This window comes from Pleurodeles waltl, chromosome 7 (genome assembly GCF_031143425.1).
Source record: "Pleurodeles waltl isolate 20211129_DDA chromosome 7, aPleWal1.hap1.20221129, whole genome shotgun sequence".
Lineage (NCBI taxonomy): Eukaryota > Metazoa > Chordata > Amphibia > Caudata > Salamandridae > Pleurodeles > Pleurodeles waltl.
In genome coordinates this window covers 864,261,607-864,286,018 of record NC_090446.1, presented here as the reverse complement: position 1 = coordinate 864,286,018, position 24,412 = coordinate 864,261,607, and the positions used below count along the sequence as shown (strand labels likewise).

The 24,412-nt window shown below is 44.0% G+C and overlaps 1 protein-coding gene across 1 annotated transcript in view; it reads right to left on the bottom strand.

The window, feature by feature from the left end:
* The window catches only part of LOC138245650 (UDP-glucose 6-dehydrogenase-like), a 111,418-nt gene that overhangs the window by 63,902 nt on the left and 23,104 nt on the right, over positions 1-24,412 (bottom strand). Inside the window, exons 4-8 of the mRNA XM_069199397.1 lie at positions 22,144-22,344; positions 21,615-21,812; positions 18,689-18,836; positions 15,898-15,992; positions 1,583-1,713 (exon numbers count right to left, since the gene is read on the bottom strand). Of these exons, the coding sequence (XP_069055498.1) occupies positions 1,583-1,713; positions 15,898-15,992; positions 18,689-18,836; positions 21,615-21,812; positions 22,144-22,344 (773 nt within the window). The remainder of the gene's footprint in view (positions 1-1,582; positions 1,714-15,897; positions 15,993-18,688; positions 18,837-21,614; positions 21,813-22,143; positions 22,345-24,412) is intronic.

Here is a 24,412-nt window from a genome sequence, read left to right as displayed (position 1 = left end):
GCACCGGATTCAAATTCGCTCTGGAGTCCATGCACTTGGTTTCTTCTTGGTTACACCAGAACTCACTCCCAAGGGCGTAGAAACTGGATTTGGCACCACTTAGAGAGTCAGGAGTCTCAGCAAGAGAGCCCAGGTGCTGGCAGATAAAGCCTTTGATGTCCCAGAGACTTTTGAGACTTTTTAACATGAGGCAAGCTCAGTTCAAGCCCTCGGGGAACCTCGGAAAGCAGGATGTAGAGAGCAAGATCCAGTCCTTTCACTCCCAGGACAGAAGCAGGAAGCAGCAGGCCAGCATAGCAAAGCAATAGGCAGAGTGGCAGTCCATCCTAAGGCATCTAGCTCTTCTTCCTGTCAGAATGTCTTCAGTCCAGAAGTTATCTGAAGTTGTGCTCTCAGAGGCCCAATACATATACTCATTTCTGCCTTTGAAGTAGGCAAACTTCAAAGGAAAGTCTTTATAGTGCACAAGACCCTGCCTTTCTGCCCTGGCCCCAGACACACTCCAGGGGGTTGGAGACTGCTGTGTTGAAGGACAGGCACAGCCCCATTCAGGTGCAAGTGTCAGCTCCTGCCACCTCTCTAGCCCAGGAAGACCCATGAGAATATGCAGAGCACACCTCAGCACCCTTTGTGTGACTGTCTAGAGTACATTCACAAACAGCCCAACTGTCAATGCAACCCAGATATGTATTCCACAGACAAGCAGGGGCACAGAATGGTTAAGCAAGAAAATGCACACTTTCTAAAAGTGGCATTTTCAAACTTACAATCTAAAAAACAACTTCACCAAAAGGTGCATTTCTAAATTGTGAGTTCAGAGACCCCAACTCCATACCTCTATCTGCTCCCAAAATTAAATTGCACTTAAAAGATAATCCCCATGTTAACCTATAGGAGAGATCAGACTTGCAATAGTGAAAACAAATTTAGTAGTATTTCTCTAACAGGACAAGTAAATCACACTAGCACATGTCCTATCTTTTAAATACACTGTGTCCTGCCCAAGTGGCTGCCTTGGGCCTACCTTAGGAGTGACTTACATGTAGAAAAAGGGAAGGTTTGGGCCTGGCAAGGGGATACAAACTGCCCATGCAGACACTGCAGTGGCAGGTCTGAGACAAGTTTACAGGGCTACTCATGTGGGTGTCACAATCAATGCAGCAGGCCCATTAGTAGCATTTGATTTAAAGGCTCTGGGCACCTCTGGTGCATTTTACTAGGGGTTTACTAGTAAATTAAATATGCCAATCATGGATAAACCAATCACAAATACAATTTGGACATAGATCACTTGCACTTTCACACTGGTCAGCAGTGGTAAAGTGCCCAGAGTCCTAAAACCAGCAGTAACAGATCAGAAAAAATAGGAGGAAGAAGGCAAAGGAATTGGTGATAACCCTGCTAAAGAGCGATTTCCAACAGTGAACATCATCTCTAACTTATTCTGATAAAATTGACTAGCCTTTCAGAACCATGGACTGGCAGGGAAGTCTCCAGATATCTTAAAAGCTCAGTTTCCTGGAGGACATTAACAAAATCTGAGCAGTGAAATAATTCTGAACAGAACTCCCTGTAGGCTCACCTGGTATCTCCAGTATCTTTTTTGAAAGCAAATCCCAGGATGGCAATTTTCTTATCAGTGACTGTGTTGAACAGACAGCGGATGATGCGAGCAGCAAACCTGTGGCGCTGGAATTGGTTTATCTCAATCACCTAGAAAGACACAGCAAGATAAAATCCTTACTACTCAGTCCTGTACACTTCATTTAACAACAGCTTGTCCCCTTTTCATTTTCTTCAAAAAGATGCAAAGCGTATTTCAAAAATAAACTGGTCACACATCCAACAACAATCACCAACCTGATGAGCAAGGCACGTTCTTTGAGTTATACTCCTCGTTGTCTAACATTTAAAAATGTACTCTGCTCCCACAATGCAAGGCAGGTAATGGTCTATCTTTGTGAGGTATCAAAGCAGGCTCTTACTCTTCAAAACATCAATTATTCACAGAGGAAGAGGAGCAGCCAATCCCAACCAGGGAAAAAGCATGTGTTCTGCTGTATTCCCTGTTTGGGAAATCTGTCTACATACGATTCAATACACAGGGCTAAATCATCAATATTATTTTTTTTGATGAGAGAGCTAACCCCTTTGAAGATGGTGAAGGCTAAAATCAAATCAGACAATTTTAAGAGAGTGAAACTAAGTACCTAACTGTGCATGATACTAGAATCCCTGTGACTGACTATGGACCTGGTGTATTGATAGCTAGGGGGCCAATTTACACTTTGGTGGACAGGGTACTCCATCATAAACTCTTTGTCCTCCACCCTAGTCAGAGTTGGGCGGATTGTCAGCTTTCTGTCAGTGGTACCCCATTGGCTCGGTCAATCGAAAGCTTGCTCTAGTGGCCTGGTGGGGTGCTGGCTGTCCAAGTAAGGACAACAGATCACCCGCCTTATTTACGACAGTCAGTCTAATGTCTTTTTTTATGGTCTGTCGCCGCCATGGAAAACCTAGCAGTGACAAAAAGAAAAATAATGACTCCACACACAAGGGAAAAGTCCTTCACTTCACTATGGGAGTTTGTTTTTGGAAATACAAAATGTTTTGTGGACTGCAGTCAAAACCAGCCATGGCCATCCACCAAAGTTTTTGAACCGTGAGAGGAAATGCCAATGCGGCTTTTCCAGTAGTTCCTCTGAAGGTAAAGAGTCATCGCTGGGCTGACAGTGATCCCCAAATTTGGCAGGCAGTAATCCATCAGGGTGGCAGTCAAAGTGTTCTCTGCCTCCGCAACTGATGAACTACCACCACCAAACTCTAAATCAGGCTTGTACTAAAATGCCTACTTACAGAGACATCATGTTTCTCTAAAAAGAAAATGAAAAATCCCAAAATGAGGAGGGTGTAGGAAGTTGGCTCTGTATATACTATCTCAAAGTAAGAGATAGTGTGCACAGAGCCCAGGGAATCCCCTTAGAGGTAAGATAGTGGCAAAATTAGATAACTATATAATGCTCTATTTTGTGGTAATGTGGTCGAGCAGTAGGCTTATCAGATGGTAGAGTTTAGAATTTGTTGTATACACACAGGCAATAAATGAGGAACACACACTCAAAGACTTAACTCCAGGCCAATAGTTTTTATATAGAAAAATATATTTTCTTAATTTATTTTAGAGCCACAAGTTCAAGATTTGAAGTAAATACATAAAATGCAAGGTACTCCACATAGGTAGGAACTTTGAATTAGAGCAATAACATACACAGTTTTAGTTAAAATGGCAATAAGCTATATTGAAAGTGGACACAGTGCAAAAATCAGCAGTTCCTAGGGAAAGTAAGTAATGGTTAGTTTGTCAGGTAAGTAAGGCACTTACAAGTTCAAGTTCCTGGGCATAGGCAGCCCACCGTTGGGGGTTCAAGGCAACCCCGAAGTTATCGCACCAGTCAACACAGGGCCGGTCAGGTGCAGAGGTCAAAAGAGGGCCCAAAAACACACAAGCGCCTATGAAGAACAGGGGGTGCTCCGGTTCCAGTCTGCCAGCAGGTAAGTACCTGCGTCTTCGGAGAGCAGACCAGGCGGGGTTTGTAGAGCACTGGGGGAGACACAAGTAGGCACACAAAACACACCCTCAGTGACACAGGGGCGGCCGGGTGCAGTGTGCAAAGTAGGTGTCAGGTTTTGTATAGGAATCAATGGAGGGACCCGGGAGACACTCTAGCGGTGCAGGCAGGGCACAGGGGAGGCTTCTTGGGCCAGCCACCAACTGGGCTTGGCAGAGGGTCGTCTGATGGTCACTCCTGCACTAAAGTTCGGTTCCTGGGGGGCTGCGGGTGACGTGCTTGGTCCAGGTGTCGGGTTCCTTCTTACAGGCAGTCGTGGTCAGGGGGAGCCTCTGGATTCTCTCTGCATGCGTCGCTGTGAGGGTCCAGGGGGGTCGTCTCGGGTTACTCACGAGGTCGCAGTCGCCTGGGAGACCTCCCTGTAGAGTTGGTTCTCTGGAGCTCGAGCTGGGGGTGTTGGGTGCAGAGGGTGAAGTTTCACGCTTCCGGCGGGAAGAGTGAGTTATTTAAAAGTTGCTTCCTTGTTGCAAAGATGTTGCTGTGGGTGAACTGTGCTGCTGTTCTCTGGAGTTTCTTGGTCCTTCGGGTTTCAGGGCAGTCCTCTGAGGTTTCAGAGGTCGATGGTCCCTGTCAGATGCGTCGCTGTGCAGTTTTCTTTGAGTCAGGAGACAGACCGGTAGGGCTGGGGCCAAAGCAGTTGTCGTCTCCGTCATGTATGCAGGGCTTTCAGGTCAGCAGTCCTTCTTGTTTCAGGTTGCAGGAATCTGATTTCCTGGGTTCTGGGTCGCCCCTAATTACTAGATTTAGGGGTGTGTTTAGGTCAGGAGGGCAGTAGCCAATGGCTACTGTCCTGGAGGGTGGCTACACCCTCTTTGTGCCTCCTCCTTGAGGGGAGGGGGGCACATCCCTAATCCTATTGGGGGAATCCTCCAATCTCAAGATGGAGGATTTCTAAAGGCAGGGGTCACCTCAGCTCAGTCCTGACTGGTGGGTGACTCCTCCTTGTTTTTCCAATTATCTTCTCCAGCCTTGCTGCAAAATGTGGGGGCAGTGGCCGGAGAGGCGGGCATCTCCACTAGCTGAGATGCCCTGTGGTGCTGTAACAAAAGGCATGAGCTTTTGAGGCTCACCGCTAGGTGTTACAGTTCCTGTAGGGGGAGGTGATAAACACCACCACCCAGTGCAGGCTTTGTTTCTGTCCTCAGAGAGCACAAAGGCTCTCACCCCAGGGGGGCAGAAACTCGTCTCAGTGGCAGGCAGGCACAGACCAGTCAGTCATGCATTGAAGGATTGGGTAAAATACAGGGGGCTTCTTCTAAGATGCCCTCTCTGTGCATTTTGTAATAAATCCAACACTGGCATCAGTGTGGGTTTATTATTCTGAGAAGCTTGATACCAAACTTCCCAGTATTCAGTGTAGCCATTTTGGAGCTGTGGAGTTTGTTTTTGACAAACTCCCAGACCATATACTTAATATGGCCACACTGTACTTACAATGTCTAAGAATGGGCTTAGACACTGTAGGGGCATATTGCTCATGCAGCTATGCCCTCACCTGTGGTATAGTGCACCCTGCCTTAGAACTGTAAGGCCTGCTAGAGGGGTGACTTACCTATGCCACAGGCAGTATTTTGTGTGCCTAGCATCCTGTGGGGGATGCCATGTCGACTTTGCCTTTTTCTCCCCACCAACACACACAATCTGCAATGGCAGTATGCCTGTGTTAGCTGAGGGGTCCCTTAGGTTGGCACAACACATGCTGCAGCCCGTAGGGACATTCCCCGGTCACAGGCCCCTTGGTACCACTGGTACCTTTTACAAGGGACTTATCTGTGTGCCAGGGGTGTGCCAATTGTGGAAACAATGGTACATTTTTAGTGAAAGAACACTGGTGCGGGGGCCTGGTTAGTAGGTTCCTAGCACACTTCTCAGTCAAGTCAGCATCAATACCAGGCAAAAAGTGGGGGGTAACTGCAACAGTGAACCATTTTCCTACAGAGGGGGTATACTAACTCATAATGATTGCTGAATAAATTATGGTACCAGGTTTATTGCATGTTAGTGACAATCCCCGAACCTAATGCCTTTCTGAGACATTCACTTCAGGTTCAGCCTCACTCAGTGCAACCACAGGACCAGCGCTTTCTCTTCTTTGAACATACATATCACAGGAACACCTTAACACAGAGATAATTTCCGTATGCCAGCACTTCAGCCAAGGCAGGTATTCGATTATGTCTACTTTCATTGCTACAAAACCCATGTCATTGTGGTCCAAATGCAAAGGAACATATTTCAGCTGATTAGAACCGGAGTGATCCATTTCTCATGAACCGCTAGACTAGTTGGTTGAATTATAATGTTGACTTGTTTTATATAGATAGCACTTCACAAGAATACTTCACTCCAATTTAAGCGCTGGAAGCTTCACAAGCTACTCTTACCCAATTTAGTATACCTTAATTTACCAACCGTCACAGGATGAAGGCTGAATCTTACATATCTGGATTTAAACATGTAACCTTCAGATCCCTACATATTTCTTAGATGAGTCATAAGCCATCTTGCTACAGTTCAAAGAGCGTAACTCTATAATACATTTTGCTACAAACTGAAGTGTAGCATTGCATGTCATTTGAATAACAGGTGTTACTATAACCCAGCCCCCATCAGTCTAAATTAGGACCAACATTTCTCATAGACAAAGCATTTTTTGTTTTTCCAATACCTTTGGTGTTGTTTGACGAATCCTCACAAAATTTGAAAACTAGTACGCCAGTTGGTTCTGCTGCTGTCTGTAAAGTTTCTGGGTGGTTCATCAGGCAGGGGCTGAGAACACTTTTTCTCATGCAATGTCTATGGGGATATTGCAGTTTATAGATACAACTACAGTCCGAACCACTGAACGGAATTACACCAAATTTGGCAGAAAGCTAGCTCTTGGTTCAGAAAAACTGTTTTTTGTTATTTGGTGTAAATCTGTTCACCAGTTTCAGAGTTAATAAAGGAAAAATAAAATTGTATATCTAGGGACTTGAATCCTCCACGGATCGATTTGTGGCCGACCTGTGGATCCAAACCCAAAAGTAAGGCCCTGATTGGCTGGCCGCAACCTGAAAGGAAGGTTGCGGCCGCCATTTGGTTTCTCACCTGGGCCCTGTGGAGAAAATATGAATAAAAACTCAGATGAGTGGTCAGGTTAGACCCCTCATGAATTAATTTTCTTCCCTAAACAGCCTTGTGCATTTGCGGTGGTTACGAGTCTAGCTGATCGGTTGCTAGGTAACGATATACTAAATGCTATTGGAAGTCACAATATTGGAACATTGTGGCTAAATTATGATTTTGTGTTTTTTAATGATCGTTTATGTTTTCCTGAATCATGTTATCTGCATATGTATACCTGTCTTGGGGTGCTGTAACAATTATGCATGATTAAATGTAAAGTCCTTTTACTATGTTGATCATGACGTTGTTTGTCTAAACGCAACGTTGGCACCTATCACAGTTATGGCTTTGACAAAGACCGTCCCGGTTGAAACTTGTCAGGCTTTTGATTAAACTTTCACAGCAACAATGTCTTGGAGTGTGGGCTTCTTCTGTGTTTTGAGTGAGACGCAGTGCTTTGGTGCTTATTTAGTAGGTCCTGCTCCCTCTGTCCCGCACTGACCCTGATGGGTGGATGTGGTCAGATGACTGCAGGACATCGATAGATATGGAAAATGTCACTTACCCAGTGTACATCTGTTCCTGGCATGAGACGCTGCAGATTCACATGCTGTGCATTATCCTGCCATCTAGTGTTGGGCTCGGAGTGTTACAAGTTGTTTTTCTTCGAAGAAGTCTTTTCGAGTCACGAGACCGAGGGACTCCTCCCTTTCGGCTCCATTGCGCATGGGCATCGACTCCATCTTAGATTGTTTTCCCCGCAGACGGTGAGGTAGGAGTTGTGAATGTACTAAATGTGCCCATGCAATGGAGTAAGTATGTATGTACATAATGTGTATTAAAAAAGTATTTATTTACAAATTTACAATTTTCATTCAACTTATAACGGCTACAGGCTCCCAGGGAGGTGGGAGGGCGCATGTGAATCTGCAGCGTCTCATGCCACGAACAGATGTACACTGGGTAAGTGACATTTTCCGTTCAATGGCATGTGTAGCTGCAGATACACATGCTGTGCATAGACTAATAAGCAGTAATCTCCCCAAAAAAGCGGTGGCTTGGCCTGTAGGAGTTGAAGTTGTCTGAAATAATGTTCGTAATACAGCCTGTCCTACTGTGACTTGTTGTGTTGTTAACACATCTACACAGTAATGTTTTGTGAATGTATGAGGCGTAGACCATGTGGCTGCCTTACAAATTTCTGTCATAGGTATATTTCCTAGAAAACCATTGTGGCGCCTTTTTTCCTAGTGGAGTGCGTTATTGGTGTAATAGGTATATCTCTTTTTGCTTTACTATAGCAAGTTTGAATACACTTTACTATCCATCTGGCAATGCCTTGCTTGGATATAGGATTTCCTGCATAAGGTTTTTGGAAGGCTACAAACAATTGTTTTGTTTTGCGAAACTGTTTTGTTCTGTCAATGTAATACATTAGTGCTCTTTTTATGTCTAATGTATGTAAGGCTCTTTCGGCTACTGAGTCTGGTTGTGGAAAGAAGACTGGGAGTTCCACTGTTTGGTTTAGGTGGAATGGTGATATAACCTTTGGTAAGAATTTGGGATTTGTACGGAGAACCACTTTATGTTTATGTATTTGTATAAAGGGTTCTTGTATAGTAAACGCTTGTATCTCACTTACTCTTCTAAGTGATGTGATAGCTATGAGAAAGGCTGCCTTCCAAGTTAAGTATAGCATTTCACAAGAGTGCATGGGTTCAAATGGTGGTCCCATGAGTTGTGTTAATACAATATTAAGGTTCCACAAAGGTACTGGTGGTGTTCTCGGGGGTATGATTCTTTTTAATCCCTCCATAAATGCTTTGATGACTGGGATTCTAAAAATCTAGGGACTCTAGTTAAGGGTCGACATGTTTCGCGTCAAAATGGTCCAACCGGATCCTACGACGCTTCATCAGGACCAAAAAGGAAATAATTAAAGAACATCTTCTCCAAACCTTATAGGGGTCTAGAGTCTTCTAGTAGTTTTTTGTTGAAAGTATTTGAGCATTATCACTCATTATTTTTACTTTCATCTGATTTTTAATCTTGGTCTCCACCTCACCTATACTGATTAAATTGATGATGTTGTTTTGAGGTGGATAACCAATTTTATTTCTATCTCTCTCCGGTCTGTGTTGGATCCTATAATAAGGTCCTCATCCACCTAACCTGGATCCACTTACCATTTAGGGATCTTTATGGTTAAGAGCTCCTTTCGGGGAGCCCATCAGGCATTGCAGCACCGGCCTGGTGAAGAGCGATCCAGATGATGAAGCTAGTCATCCAATGAGATGCTTGAGGGTTCTGCGCTCTAGCCACTCCTGGTCCTCTGGTTGGCTATTTTTGGAACAGTGTACACTTTATACTATTACCACTTTGGGAGACCGTACACTGGACCAGCAATCTCCCGGTCCCTCCCCCCCTTTTCGGATTTTGGTACTACAGATAGATCCAATAGTGTTGTGTACCAGTGTTGATGTGCCCTCGTGGGAGTTATGAGTATCATAGTGAGGAAAGTGTGACATATTTTTTTGACTGGAAATGGAATTAGTGGGAGAGGGGGAAATGCGTCAGCAAATATCCCTGGCTAATTGATCCATAGATTATTGCCCTTGGATCGAGGGTGTGGGTACCTGGATGCGAAAATTGGGCATTTCGCATTTTCGCTTGTTGCGAAAAGGTCTATGCTTGTTGTTCCCACACATGAAAGTACTGTTGAATTACTTGGGGATGAATCTCTCATTTGTGTATTTGTTGCTGCGTCCTGCTTAAGAGGTCTGTAGTTGGTTGTGTATCCCTGGGATATACTCCGCTAATAGGTGAATGCGATTGTGAATTGCCCACTTCCAAATTGTTTGTGCTAGGAGGGACAATTGAGATGAGTGCGCCCCCCCTGTTTCTGCAGATAGTACATTGTTGTCATGTTTTCTGCCCTTATTAACACTGTTTGCTTGTGATCTGTGCCTGGAATGCTTTGAGTGCTAAGAACACTGCCAGCAATTCCAAGTGGTTTATTATGTAAGTCTGCTGAACTGAGTCCCATTCTCCCTTGCTGAGATGTGCTCCCCAACCTGTCACTGATGCATCTGTGGTGATTATGGTCTGTGGCACTGGGTCCTGAAATGGCCGCCTTTTTGATAAGTTGGTGAGATTCCACCATTGCAGAGAATTGTAAGTCTGGCGGTCCAACAACACTAGATCGTGAAGTTGACCCTGTGCCTGAGACCATTGCTGTGAAAGACACTGTTGCAGGGGTCTCGTGTTTAGATGTGCATTGGGTACTACTGCTATGCACAATGCCATCATTCCCAACTGCTTCATGAAACATTTTACTGTGTAAGTCTGATTGCATTATAGCTGTGATATGAGATTGTGGAAAGCTTGAATTCTTTGTGGGTTTGGGTACGCTAATCCTGATTGAGTGTTCAGAATTGCTCCCAGAAAAGATTGTATTTTCGCTGGCTGGAGATGAGATTTTTGGTAATTGTTAGAAATGGGGTCCTTGGTTGACAGTCAGGTTACCCCCTGTTCAAGCAAAGACCCTCACTCTAGTCAGGGTAAAAGAGAATCACCCTCAGCTAACCCCTGCTTACCCCCTTGGTAGCTTGGCAGAGCAGTAGGCTTAACCTCAGAGTGCTAGGCGTAAAGTATTTGTACCAACACACACAGTAACTCAATGAAAACACTACAAAATGACACAACACAGGTTTAGAAAAATAGGAAATATTTATCTAAACAAAACAAGACCAAAACGACAAAAATCCACCATACACAAGTCAAGTTATTAATTAAAAATCAAAAAGAGTCTTTAAGTTGTTTTAAAAACACACTAGCGCTGCTAGAGTGAAAATGTACCTGGTGTGCGTCAAAAATAACCCCGCACGGGCGGGCGTGCGTCGAAAATAACTCCGCACGGCGGTACTCGAGTCAAAAATCCAGCCGCACGATGAGTTGACGATCCAGCCGCGCAGGTTGCGATGTGCCAGTCTCCGTCAGCAATGCTGCGCGTCGTTTCTCCTGCTCCGTGCGTCGATTCTTCGGTCGCGTTTCCTGCGAGCGTTGTTTCTCAGCCGCGGAGCTGGCGGCGCGTCGTTTTTCAGCCGCCGATCGGATTCGCGTCGATCTTTTCCCTGCACGGCGCTCTGTGCGTGGATTTTCTTGTCTTTAGGCTGCCAGCTTCTCCTTTCAGGGTCCCAGGAACTGGATGGGCACCACAGGGCAGAGTAGGAGTCTCTCCAGAGGCTCCAGGTGCTGGCAGAGAGAAGTCTTTGCTGTCCCTGAGACTTCAAACAACAGGAGGCAAGCTCTAGATCAAGCCCTTGGAGATTTCTTCTCAAGATGGAAGGCACACAAAGTCCAGTCTTTGCCCTCTTACTCTGGCAGAAGCAGCACTGCAGGAAAGCTCCACAAAGCACAGTCACAGGCAGGGCAGCACTTCCTCCTCAGCTAACAGCTCTTCTCCAGGCAGAGGTTCCTCTTGATTCCAGAAGTGTTTCTAAAGTCTGTAGATTTGGGTGCCCTTCTTATACCCATTTTAGTCTTTGAAGTCACCTTTCTTCAAAGGGGACTCACACCTACTTGTGAAATCCTGCCTTGCCCAGGCAAGGCCTCAGACACACACCAGGGGGTTGGAGCCGGCATTGTCAGAGGCAGGCAAAGTCCTTTCAGATGAGAGTGACCACTCCACCCCTCCCTCCTAGCAGAGATGGCTAATCAGGAAATGCAGGTTACACCCCAGCTCCCTTTGTGTCACTGTCTGGTGTGAGGTGAAAAACAACCCAACTGTCAACTGACCCAGACAGGGAATCCACAAACAAGGCAGAGTCACAGAATGGTTTAAGCAAGAAAATGCTCACTTTCTAAAAGTGGCATTTTCAAACGCACAATCTTAAAATCAACTTTACTAAAAGATGTATTTTTAAATTGTGAGCTCAGGGACCCCAAACTCCACATGTCCATCTACTCTCTAGGGGAATCTACGCTTTAATCATATTTAAAGGTAGCCCCCATATTATCCTATGAGAGAGACAGTCCTTGCAACAGTGAAAAACGAATTTAGCAGTATTTCACTGTCAGGACATATAAACCACATTACTATATGTCCTACCTTGTCCATAAACTGCACCCTGCCCTTGGGGCTACCTAGGGCCTACCTTAGGGGTGCCTTACATGTAAGAAAAGGGAAGGTTTAGGCCTGGCAAGTGGGTAGACTTGCCAAGTCGAATTTACAGTGTAAAAATACACACACAGACACTGCAGTGGCAGGTCTGAGACATGATTACAGAGCTACTTATGTGGGTGGCACAACCAGTGCTGCAGGCCCACTAGTAGCATTTGATTTACAGGCCCTGGCACCTCTAGTGCACCTTACTAGGGACTTACTAGTAAATCAAATATGCCAATCATGGATAAACCAATCACATACAATTTCACACAGAGAGCATATGCACTTTAGCACTGGTTAGCAGTGGGAAAGTGCTCAGAGTTCAAAAGCCAACAGCGACAGGTCAGAAAAAAATAGGAGGCAGGAGGCAAAAAGACTGGGGATGACCCTGCATAAGCAAAAGTCCAACAGTAATTGATTGTGAACCCTAGATTGTGTAGGGTATTGATTGTGTATTGTGTGTCCTGTTGAGAGGTTTGAATGGTGCTGGCTCTTATGAGCCAGTTGTCCAGATAGTGAAAGACACGTATATGTTGCCTTCTGAGGTATGCTGCAACCACTGCAAGGTATTTGGTAAATACCCTTGGTGCTGTTGTTACTCAAAAGGTAGCACTTTGAACTGGTAAAGTTTGCCTGCTATCACAAATCTTAAGAATTTGAGATGTGCTGGATGTATGGGAATGTGGAAGTAAGCATCTTTTCGATCTAATGCGGTCATGTAATCCTGTTTTTGTAATAGGGGAATTACATCCTGAAGAGTAACCATGTGGAAATGCTCTGAAAGGATGTACTGATTGACAGGTCTGAGATCTAGAATTGGTCTGAGAGATCCATCCTTTTTTGGTATAAGGAAGTATATAGAATATACTCCTTTCCCCTGTTGAGCTATATGTAGTACTTCTATTGCTCCTTTGAGTAGAAGTGATTGTACTTCTTGTTTTAATAGAATAAAATTCTCTTGATTTAATTTGTGTGAACGAGGTGGAATGTTTGTTGGTGTGGAAGTGAGTTCCGAAAGTAACCATGTTGGATAATTGACAGAACCCTCTGATCTGTAGTGATGTTGTGCCATTGTGGATAGTAATTTACCAGTCTTCCTCACACAGGAGATGTGTGCTCTGTGGGGATGGTGAGAAAGTCGCTGTTTGTTAGATTGTAAGGGACCTCTTGATGTGGAAGGTTTACCTCTACCTATACTGCTAGATACTGTATAGGAGCCTCCAAATGATCGTCTAGTGTAGAGGATTGTTTTTGATGGGTGGATGGTGTTTCCGTGGCCGAAGGTTTGAAACCCCCTCTAAATTTTGGCCTATGAAAATTTCCCCTTGTGGGTGTGCTATACGAAGCCCAGATGGCTTTAGCTGTTTCTGAATCTTTGTTGAGTTTGTCTATCACTGGGTCCACTTCAGAGCCTAATAAGTGTTGTTTATCAAACAGCATGTTTAAAAATGCCTGTTGCATTTCAGGTTTAAAATCTGAACATCTCAACCAGGCATGTCTTCTAATAGGCACACTGGTGTTAACTGATCTAGCTGCTGTATCAGCTGCATCCATAGCAGATCTAATAACATTGTTAAATATTGTCAAGTGTGCTCTGTCATATCTAGCCAATAGAGTTTGTAAATTGGCTATCCTCCAGTGATTAGCAGCTTGTGAGGCCACACTTTTCCCAGCTGCATCTATTTTTCTGTTTTCTTTATCAGGAGGAGGGGCATCTCCCGTGGACTGGCTGTTGGCCCTTTTTCTGGCTGCACCAACTACAATTGAATCAGGAGGAAGTTGAGCTCTTATAGACACAGGGTCTGAGGATGCTGGTTTATATTTCTTGTACACTCTAGGAGTGATAATCCTAGCTTTAACAGGCTCTTGAAAGATATCAGAAGCATGTCTAAGCATGCCTGGGAGCATAGGAAGCCATTCATATTGCTTGTGTGTTGATGCTAGTGTGTCAAACAGAAGTTCCTGCTCTGTGTAATCAGTGTGCATTTGCACATTATGGTATGCTGCAGCTCTAGCACTACTTGATTGTATGTTGTAGTGTCCTCTGGTGGTGAGGGTTTGGCAGGATATAACTTAGGATCATTAGGTAATGTGGGATCAGAGTCATTAGTGTCCCATGGATCTATGTCCCGTTGATCATCACTAAAATTATCCCCATGTGGTGAAATTGAAGATGTGTGTGGTGATAATTGTGCCTCATATGTGGGTGATGGCAGTGGAGGTGGTGTGGAAGGAGGAACAAGATAGTGTGGTGGAGAGGGCTGTTTCTGCGTTGAAGCCTCTCCCTATTGTTTTTGCTAAAAGACCTTCTTTAATGGAGGAGCATCTTTTGAAGTGTCTTTAAAAGTCAGTTTCCTTTTAAAGGACATTGGAGTGGATGCAATTATTTGTCCTGGGCCTTCTGAATAAGTATTTTCCTTTGTTTGGCATCCATCACCTCTAGAATAGGTTGAATGTCTATGAATCCCTGGGTAGAAGTACTTTCTTCACTACCCCTAGCTTTTGACTCCGAAATCTTTTGTTTTGGTCGAACCTAAAGTGTCGGCTTCAAAGTCGGTGTAATCCTTTTCAGCTCCGAAGATGGTGCTGCCCTTTTCAGCTCCGAAGTTGTTGTCTTTGGATTTTCGGCTCGACTCCGAAATTGGTTTCGTCGAAGCCGAGTGCACCTTGATCTTAAATCTCGGCACAGGAGATCCAAAGGTTGGCCATTCGGACTTTGTTTTTGAATCTGACCATGCCTGACGGCAGTGGAGGATAAACAACCGGTGCTGGAATCTTTTTAGTAATTTTGGTGTGGTGTGATGGGGCAATTGTACTCATGTATTGCGCCTCAGGCACGTAGTGGTTGTCGGCATCTGAATGTTCTTTGGAGTCAGAGTCTTGAATGGAAAAGACAGCCCTGTGCCAAACGTCCTATTGGGCATGTTCTTCACCAAACATGTCCAGTGTGTCTTCTGCTGTTTTCAATGCCATCTTGAAACGATGAGCTCTACGATCCAAAAGAGTCTTCTTAGATTGAAAATATCTACATGCATCGCAATTGTCTTCTTGATGGTCTGGAGACAGACAAAGAGTGCACACTGCACAAGAGTGCTGATCGGTGTATGGAAATTTCACGTGACACAGAGGACAGAATCGAAAAGGAGTTCGTTCCATCAGACTCATGTGGGAGCAGGCCCTTAAAGGGGGCAAGAAAAAAACGACCCAGACGGTCTAAATCGGATCCAGTAAAGTTGGAAACATGATTGAAAACAATACCGACGATATTACAGAAAGATTAGAATAAGTTTGGAATTTCCGAATAGAGATTCAACGGATTGAGAGAAAACACGTCCGAACCAGATGGCAGAAAGAAAACAATCTAACAAAGGACTCAATGCCCATGCGCACTATCACGTAGAGGGGGAGTCACTCGATCTTGTGACTTGAAAAAGCTTCTTCGAAGAAAAACAACTTGTAACACTCTGAGCCCAACACTAGAAGGCGGAATATGCACAGCATGTGTATCTGCAGCTACACATGCCATTGAACATATATATATATACATATATATATATATATATATATATATCTCCAGAACAAAACATGACAAGGCCGCTTGTTCGGCCAAAACGCGTGATGCAATAAAGAGTTCCGTATAGCAGTAATCCTGTTTTGAGAGAGGGTTATTTTGTTTCGGCTACGTGGATACTAATGATGGTCTGCTCCGCGGGCATGCCGCTCCACCCATTCACGGGTCAGAGGTTCCCACGTATATATATCCGGTGGGGCTACCTGACAACCTTTACCATCAAGGACAAATCTCTATATCCTTCTGCTTCTAAGGTACATGAAGGGAGAGCTTCTGAGCACTTCTTCTAAGACACTCTAGAGGCAACATGAAGAGCTGATGAAGCAATCCTTCACAAGGTGTGATCATATCACGGAATACATATGGTTAAAAAAAAGTTATTTTTTTACTTTTAAGATGAGTTTGTTTGCAACCTTATTTACCTGTTGCCAGTATCGTGCCACCTCCGGAAGGTTAAGAACCTCACAGAGGTAAACCAGATTGAGGACATCCTTCTGGAAACAGCTACCTCCGAATCCTGAAATACAAAGTATTAAGAACAGTATAAAGAATAAAGAAATAAAGCAAATAAAAATCTAAAAAGGTACTTTCTGGAGTTCCTGCTCTGAGCTGGCAATATGCAGTGCCCATATGCCTCCACAAGGCACACATATATTTTCTTCCACATTGGGGATTGAAGCACTGGGACTTTTGGTAGTGTTTTACATCTTGAGAGGACTTAGGATAGAGTTGTTCTGCTTACACCAATTCCCAGGACAGAAAAATTCTTCAACCACTCCGAGTTTGAGAGGAAGGAAATGGGCAGACTCCGCAGCATCTTCCAGTAGCTCTCTGAAGTTATTTCATATTAAATGTGAGCAGTGCATTCAGTCATGTTTTTACTTTTGTGGTTTTGATGCTTCACCATCAATGGTTTCAAACTGCTCCATTTAAAACAAAGTTAGTGGTGTTCTTGCTATACTACATCAACATAACTACATGATAGGTATACAAAGTTGTAAACCATCAGCGGGTACACGTGCAACCCCACCCCCATCAGATAGCAACCACCTACAAATTGAGGTTATTCATACATTTCATGCATTTGTTTCTAAAATTGTGAATAAAAAGAAATGTAGTTCCTCAAGGCATTTACCTTAGTTCAATGTGTCATCTGACCAATAGCATAAAACATGGCAATGAAATTGATTTACGTAGGTGAATTTGGTTCCACCTGCACCATACTTCGGCAAATTTGAGGAACATCTCCTAGTAGAGTTCACTTGTCTTTCAGCAGACATTACCACAACCTAACATTTTACCATATTCAGTGTTGGATTCTTACGACTACCTAGAAAACAAGCATCATGTTGTTGAGCCACCATGAATTAAACATCACAAAAGAGTTTTCTGTATAACAACGGTACTCATTCTCCCAACTAAGACAGTAACATTGTTTTGGCAGCTAGGACCGTGAAGCTATCCAGGACAGTGAATAGGTGGTTATAAGATTGGTCCTGTAAGAGCTTGAGGGAGAATGTGCCTTCTTCTCCCCACCCCTCAGACATATATAATCTTTAATCTTTCCATTCATTTGCAGCTCTGAATGCATGTAACAGATGTAATTAACTATTTTAATTGAACCAAAGGACACCACCTTCTGGGTGGCATGTTCTGACTACCTTGATTTTAGAAGAGTAGGTCCTGGGACAGGAAGTGACAAAGTGATTAAAAAAGGCAACACAAGCCATATTGGAGCACTGATTCTTTACTATGCAAATTCATGCTTAGCAAGAAATTAAATTTTGCTGAACTCTTCTTGAAGCATAAAAATCTTTCAGGAAAAAGGCGAACCGAAAGTGCCAATTATTCACCCTAGACATACAAAGGTGTAGATGAAAATACATTTGTGAATGTGAAATTAGAAATTATTCACACAAAATTAGAATACCAGATCATTTATCTTCTGTCCCTCCGCCTTCCCCTGATAGTGCCACCATCAAATGTGGCAAGAGAGAAACTCCTCCCTTTTCTTCACCCTTTCCTTGAGCCACACCTGCTGCGACTAAACCCACTATAGACAATGGGCTGCGCATCCCACCTCTAGGACAGACCTGTGCTTCACTCTCTAGGGCTGTACTATCTTCCAACGCCTCAGGCAAAACTACTTCCACTGTGTCCTACACCAGCCGCTTCCAGGATGAGCTATGGATTTGGATCTTGTAAAACTCTGCAACTATGGAGCCGAGTGCCCAACAGAATTCAATGAGCCTATGGGGCATAGGGCATGTACCCTGCCATTCTCTTCCTACATGTGTGCAAGGCAAAGTCAACTTCACTGCTCATAGTTGTGAAACAATTGTGCACAGACCATCAAGAGTTCTGTTCAGCTGCTGCAGCCGCCCGCCATGCTATTGTTTTGTTGTTTCAGACAAAGAGTTCCTAAGGACAACATCCAGCTCAGTCTACTGCCTCCTCTCAGGCCCCGCTTCCTGCAACACAGTGTGATGGTCTCTGAAGAACCGGAATCATCATACCTCCTTGAGGCATTGTCCTGTCATGTGAATGTGTGCGCGAGGCAGTAGATGTGAGTGGCGTTGCAGGGTAGAGTATGGAACGTGGAAAGCAAGATTAGTAGAGTGCGTGTAGGTTGGAGGACAGGTTGCTGAAGATGCCCCAATAGCCATAGTGTCCACTTGCTGTCCCTTGGTGCTTGTTCTACCAAACACCAGTGTTACCTACCTCACCGTGGTAAAACTTCTCTTCCAATCTTCATCCAACTTCGCAGAAATGAGCATCTAGAACTTCTCTTCCTGCTACATTAGGTTGCAACGTTATGTGATAGCACTTTTTGAACCTCTTAACATTATTTTATCTTGCCTCATGTCCTTGGTGTACGAGGGAAGGTTTTGCTGCACCTTCTTCTTTGACCACACTATCCATATAATTTTGTGATTTATATAGGGAACAGCTTTCTCCTTCCAAAAACAAAATGACAGAAGGTATCATGAACTGAGGGCTGAAATATGTTACCAATTTTCTAGTTTGGAGCAGTGGGGCTTCCTAGTTGTTCTTGTAAAGCCAAACAGTCCCACTGGTCTGAGCTAGTATCCCACTGGATGGTCACGTTCAGAGGTAGAGCATTTAGAGTACTAGAGAGGTCTGCCTGCACACCAAACGTAGCCGGAAAAACATTCATCCTGGTTAGGGATCCTGCTCAACAAATTCACTCACCAACACTGGCTTTGAGAAAGCAGCTGCCAATCCGCTTGTCCATGCCCACTGCATGTGCCACCTCCTCCACGTCTGCGCCTGTCATTTCACACAGAGCACTGATGGAATTGATGCTGCTGATGCGCTGTGCAAGAAACGCATTAGAAGTCTGGAAAGAGGACATTTCGGTTAGAGACAATGCCAGGCTGAAATGGACAGGTACAGAAGGACAGTGAGAGAGTGTGTAACAGCCCTCTCCAAAAGGTAATCTTTTTGAGAAACATAGTTATGCCATAAATTAAAACTCAGAGCAACTGTACTAGCAGAAGAGTGGTTCTAAGAGATTTTTATTGCCTTCCTTTGATGGGAAGAACTTACCCGTAAAACTAACCTGTTTACCACTGAATCTTTCTAAGTATTGGAAAAAAAGTGCTAATGTTGGGTTTTAACTAAATGTCGTTGTGGGAAAGTTATGTTCTCCAGATTACCCACACAATCAGTTTATAGTAAAGAAGAAATTATTTTTCACTGAATGACCAATGAGTCGATATGGTCTGATTTTCAGATCTAGAACAAGGAGACAGTAGGTCAGGGCAGAACAGGCCATTTATTCCACATGGAATTCCTCTGGTGGACTGGAGTCCTTGGAGGCTGGTTTTGAACGCCCAGTGGCCGCACTTGATGCTTCTGTCACTTTCCTACGTTCTTCTAAAGTTAATTGCAACAGGCACGTGGAGGCTTCTAAAGATAGAGAAAGACAGGGAGAGACTGGGGAAATTGAGAGAAAGCGATCCAAGGAGGAGAAGAGAGGATAGTAGAGAGAGAAATAATATATGGATGGAAAGAGAGAGATTATGCAAGAAGAGGGAGGGAAAGGGTCTGGTTTGAACATTTTTTCATTGGCCACTTTTGGTTCCCCATCTGGCCCTGTTGGAGTTCTAACCCCAATTTCCTCATTTTACTTTCATCCAGCATCAGTATGAAATGTTCCATGTGCTCATATTGTGGTGGTGCTCGGATGAAATTGTTTCATCTAAACCAAGAGAGTACCAAATTGAAGAGATTCTTCAACGAAGGTACACGGAGACTGCAAAATGCAGCTAGACTACCGGTCTCACCTGACCTAATCCTCGGATGTGCTTACTTGGACTGATCCCAAAACTAAAACGCTTGAAGATTAATTGGCCAAAGCCAAGAGCACCGGCAAAGTGTTGAGTCCAAGTTATACAGGGTTGTGTCTGCTGCTACATGAGAAAGTGCAAATGTATGGAACTAGGTGAAATGAAAAACTGGTGCAGGATGGACCCTATTGAAGGAGTATTTTCCGGTGCCTCGCTACCCGCCAGACATTGGACCCTGGAGATGGATTTAGCCAAGCAAATCAGGGCAAATTAATTAAGAACACATCTACTCAATGAAGTTGAAGAAATATTTTAAAATATTGAGATGGGTCTTAGTGCTTGAAAGTTAGGGTTTCCTAAATTAGCTGTAAAGGGAACACAACAGAAAATTCATTATCATAAATACGCCTGACCCTGGCGATCTATGTATTTTATATTACGGCAGAACATTACATGTACCATAGCTGCTTTGACAACCGTGACTGTGCTAATCCACCTAACATTCACCTTTCATGGAAAAAACAATAAATACATTTTTAAAAACTGAACATATCATTTTACATAGTGAAATCGTCTTATTCATGAGACTGCTTGTCCGTTCTTTGACAAAATTATCCTACTTGCAGACGCAGCTGTTAATTTCCAGATAAAGCATGTGCCCTAGAGCAGTGACTGTGTTGTGAGCAGAAGCAAAGCTCTGGGGAAGGCCCTGCCTGTGTACCAGATAGAAATGCTAATGAACCGCTTTCTCGTTCAGCCGATAAAATCTGAAGGAACTCCCAAATTCTATGCCTAGTTCTGCTGAGCGGGTCCGGTCACTGGGGTTCTGGGTGGATAGTTTTAATATTAAGGCTTTGGTCCAGACAGTTTAAGATAACTTATGTTTGCTAGTACCGGTTCAGGGACTTGACTAGCAGCTCTCAGTTAACCAGATTCTGCACACATAATCATAGTAGTTCAAGGTGTCTCCCCTTTTGGTCATAGCACTTTTTTGAGTTTCACGCAAGGTATTGTGAACCAAGGCAGCCATTGCGGTTTCTGTTCTTGTAAATATAAGAAGCAGACCTTTTGGGAGGATCTGGGCCCCAATGGCTAAAGATTGTTTTCCCAAAGACTGTCTGACTTCAGGTTCTGCTTGGGGGTGTAGTGTGCTCCACCAGCCTCTGATAGAACTATTGTTCCCAGTGTTCTTCGTTCTCTCCTGAAAAGTAGTATTTCAATAGCAAATACTTCCTGAATTATAAGGGACTTTTTGACCAGAAATTCCCTTGCGAGAGGTATCTAGGCGATTATAACCATGCACCAGAATGTTCCATGTTTAAGATATCCTTGCTGCAACTAAAATGTTCTCTTTAAGGTCCTATGCTGCTCCTTAGACGTAAGTCAATTGTATGGTAAACTTTTCTGCTTTATTGCTCCTGTTTGAAAGTCAATTAAAACTTTAAGAAAGAGAAATAAAAAGATGGCATACGTTTAAAGGCCTGGTCAAGGAGTTGCTTGTTATCCCTTTTAAGATGACATGCAGGCCCTCTATCAGCTTTGCCTCTGATATTAATCCTTAAGCATTAGATGGAGATAGGCTGAACTGGTGCAGCAATGTTTGTCAATTAACAGTCTGTCCTACCTCAGCCAAAAGGTATCAACAGGATGCAGGTCACAGACCTTGCCATGTGAGTACAGCCTTCCTGGAGTTCTACCCCATCACCTCAAATTAATGGTGCCAAACGTGTTAAGGGGAAATGAGTCCTAAACTCAGATCTGACTATGGGCTCAGAATTAGTACTAATGTACATTAAGGACTGATGATATGTGAAGAAAACGCATACCAGCTTTGAGAGTTCCGAAGACCAGGTGTTTGTGGTAAGGATTCTGCTCTTGGGGACCCAATGCTCGTAGATGCTACTTAGTGCCTGAATTGCCATCTGCCCCTCAGGGGAATCGTCTCCTCCAATCAGAACTCGGTCTGGATTTTTCAGGTCCTGAATGGCTGTTCCTTCTGCTAAAAACTCCGGGTTAGATAGTACCTAGAAGGAAGAGAAGTAAACCTAAAGTTACAGAGAAATTTAGCAAAATAGACAGCACTAAAATCGGTTTTAATAACGTCCTTGAGTTTCTTGGATCAGCGATTGAGATTCTGAGCAGTTTTACCCAGACACATCAAAGCTCACCCACACTCTGATGCAGAGCAGAGTCACCATTAGTCTTTCTTGATCCCATCTTACATAAATTATTATACATTCTTGATACATCATTATACATGAGAATAGTCTTTTGATTGTTAAAACATCGACAACAGGACCTCGGTCCGGAATGCCCACTCCTGTAAACTCTTGGACCTAGAGGTCTATCCTTTACCTGGAAGGAGAGGTTAGACTTGGTGTTGGCTGTGAGGATCCTCCGGATGCTCTCAGCTGCTCGCACTGGCACCGTGCTCTTCTCAACAACGATCTTGTGGCCCACCGACACTTCTGCTATCTGACGGGCACAGGCCTCAATATACTTCAGGTCTGCTGCCCTGCCCTTGCCGATGCCAAAGGTCTTTGTGGGAGTGTTCACCTTGTGGAAAAGAAGACCGTCAGAATGATGGTGGAAAATAGTTTGAAGTTTTATATCATACTGAGAACCTTACCAACACTTCTTAGCATAGTGCAAGCACGGCCCGGGCCGCACCTGGAAAGTTCCCAGTTAACCCACAACAATGGTTACTCCTTGGATGGTACTTGCCACTTTCTAACTTCGATGCCTGCAGTGCGTGCTCTTTACTAAATACATGGCCTTGGATCAGTGAAGGTGTACTACTTGCTGAGATGGAACTAGATGTCTTCTGGAGGTCCCTATCTTCAGAAGCCATTACTTCGATACTAGCAGGTTAAAGTCAAGATTTCAGCGAGTGGGAGCACACATGGGACCTGGAGCACCCAATAGGCTTGACCAATAGTGCCTGAGAACTAAGTTTAGGTTAACAGGTTAACAGTTAATTTAAAGTGCAATGTCTCTGGAATGGTAACTTCCAGTTCAAGAGGTTGTGAAAAGAGGGTGACAGGCCATGGACTACAGGATTCAGTCCTACGGACTAGGATGAAGAGTTAAAAACACTGTTTGACAACTGATGGAATTGTCTGAGAAACAAGCGGTTCTGAGAACCAGGATGATATGACGGGGTGTCAGGGATGATGCATGTGCACAAAAGGTACAGTCCTAGGTTGTACATATGTAGGTCTTCAACCTGTCATCACTCCGTTGCTTCTTGGGTAGAGTTAGCCAGTTGGCTCCAAGGTTTTTATTGCTTCTCACTTTCTTCCAAGTGGCGTAGGTTAGCGGGACCTTGCTCTAATCTTCATGATCACAGGAACCGCTCATGTAATGGCACGGGGCGATGCTGCTGTCTTTTCTCTGGATCACAGCGGCAGACTTCTCCCATATTGTGCAGATTTCTAGTCTTGAGGACAGCAGCCTAAGCTGTCGGTAAAAGGTCTTTCATAGCTGATACACAGTCTCCTACAAATTCAAATTAAGTACACGATATTCACACATGAAGCAGAATGTATTCAGTTTTGAGGACGCTGAAGGGAAATTAATGGAGAACAAAATGGAGCTTTCAGAGAAATGTGAGGTTCCCACTGATAGGAACGGGGAGGATGAACATAGTTACAAGGTGGTTACTTCACACAAAGTGCCTCTGGAATCTGTTTGCCAATGCGTTCTGGCTGCACAATGAGAGGAGGTGGGGGAAACCTTCGTATCTGAAAACGCTGGAAGAGGGTCTGAGCAGAAGAAACATGGGACGGCAGTGAGCACCCAACCTACAGGGACTCCTACGAGAACTCTGAAGCAAAGGGACAGGGACACCAGCATGGGGGTTGTCATGTCCTCGAAAAGGAGAAAAAGAACTGGCAGAGGCCCATCATATCATAATGTATGCCTAGTTCCCTCTGAAAACACTTTTCTCCCTTAGTTTGACCACATCACACGTGGGGACCTTGTATCGCGACCCCACACATGCCCACTTGTCCGGAAAGAAGCAAAGTCTGTAGATTTGGAGATCTTGGCGGATGTTAATAGAGAGCACTGACAGGGCACCGACAGGCAACTTCAACCCAGAGGTTCTGCATTGACCTTGGGCATGGTTCCAAGCCCTTATATATGTACGTTACATAAACAATGTGTCAATTGGATCAGAATCGTCCAACATTCTAAGCTTCTTTCTATACTCCGTATTTTATTGTGATGCTATCACTTTTCCTATGTCCACCTATATCACCCATCCCTTTCCACTGTATTTTCTCTATCATTTATATAGTGTTTCAGAGCCCTGAGATGCTGTTCCTAGGCACAGGAATGATAAATGACACCTTCACTCACATACACCACACATTTGATTCATCCTTCCATATGAAGAATGAACACAAACCTCTGTTGCAGAAGCTCACTCTGCAGGATATTCCTTAATTTGCATATTAATAAAAATTACTCTACTTCTTACTGCTAAAATGGAGACATCCGCATAAGAATATTTTGTAAAACTCTATATCCCATCAACTAGGGAGGTGGCCTTACATCAACCCAAACATCACATTTGCTAGCCATAGATTTTAAGTTGCCCCATGGCTAGTGCCATAAGCTA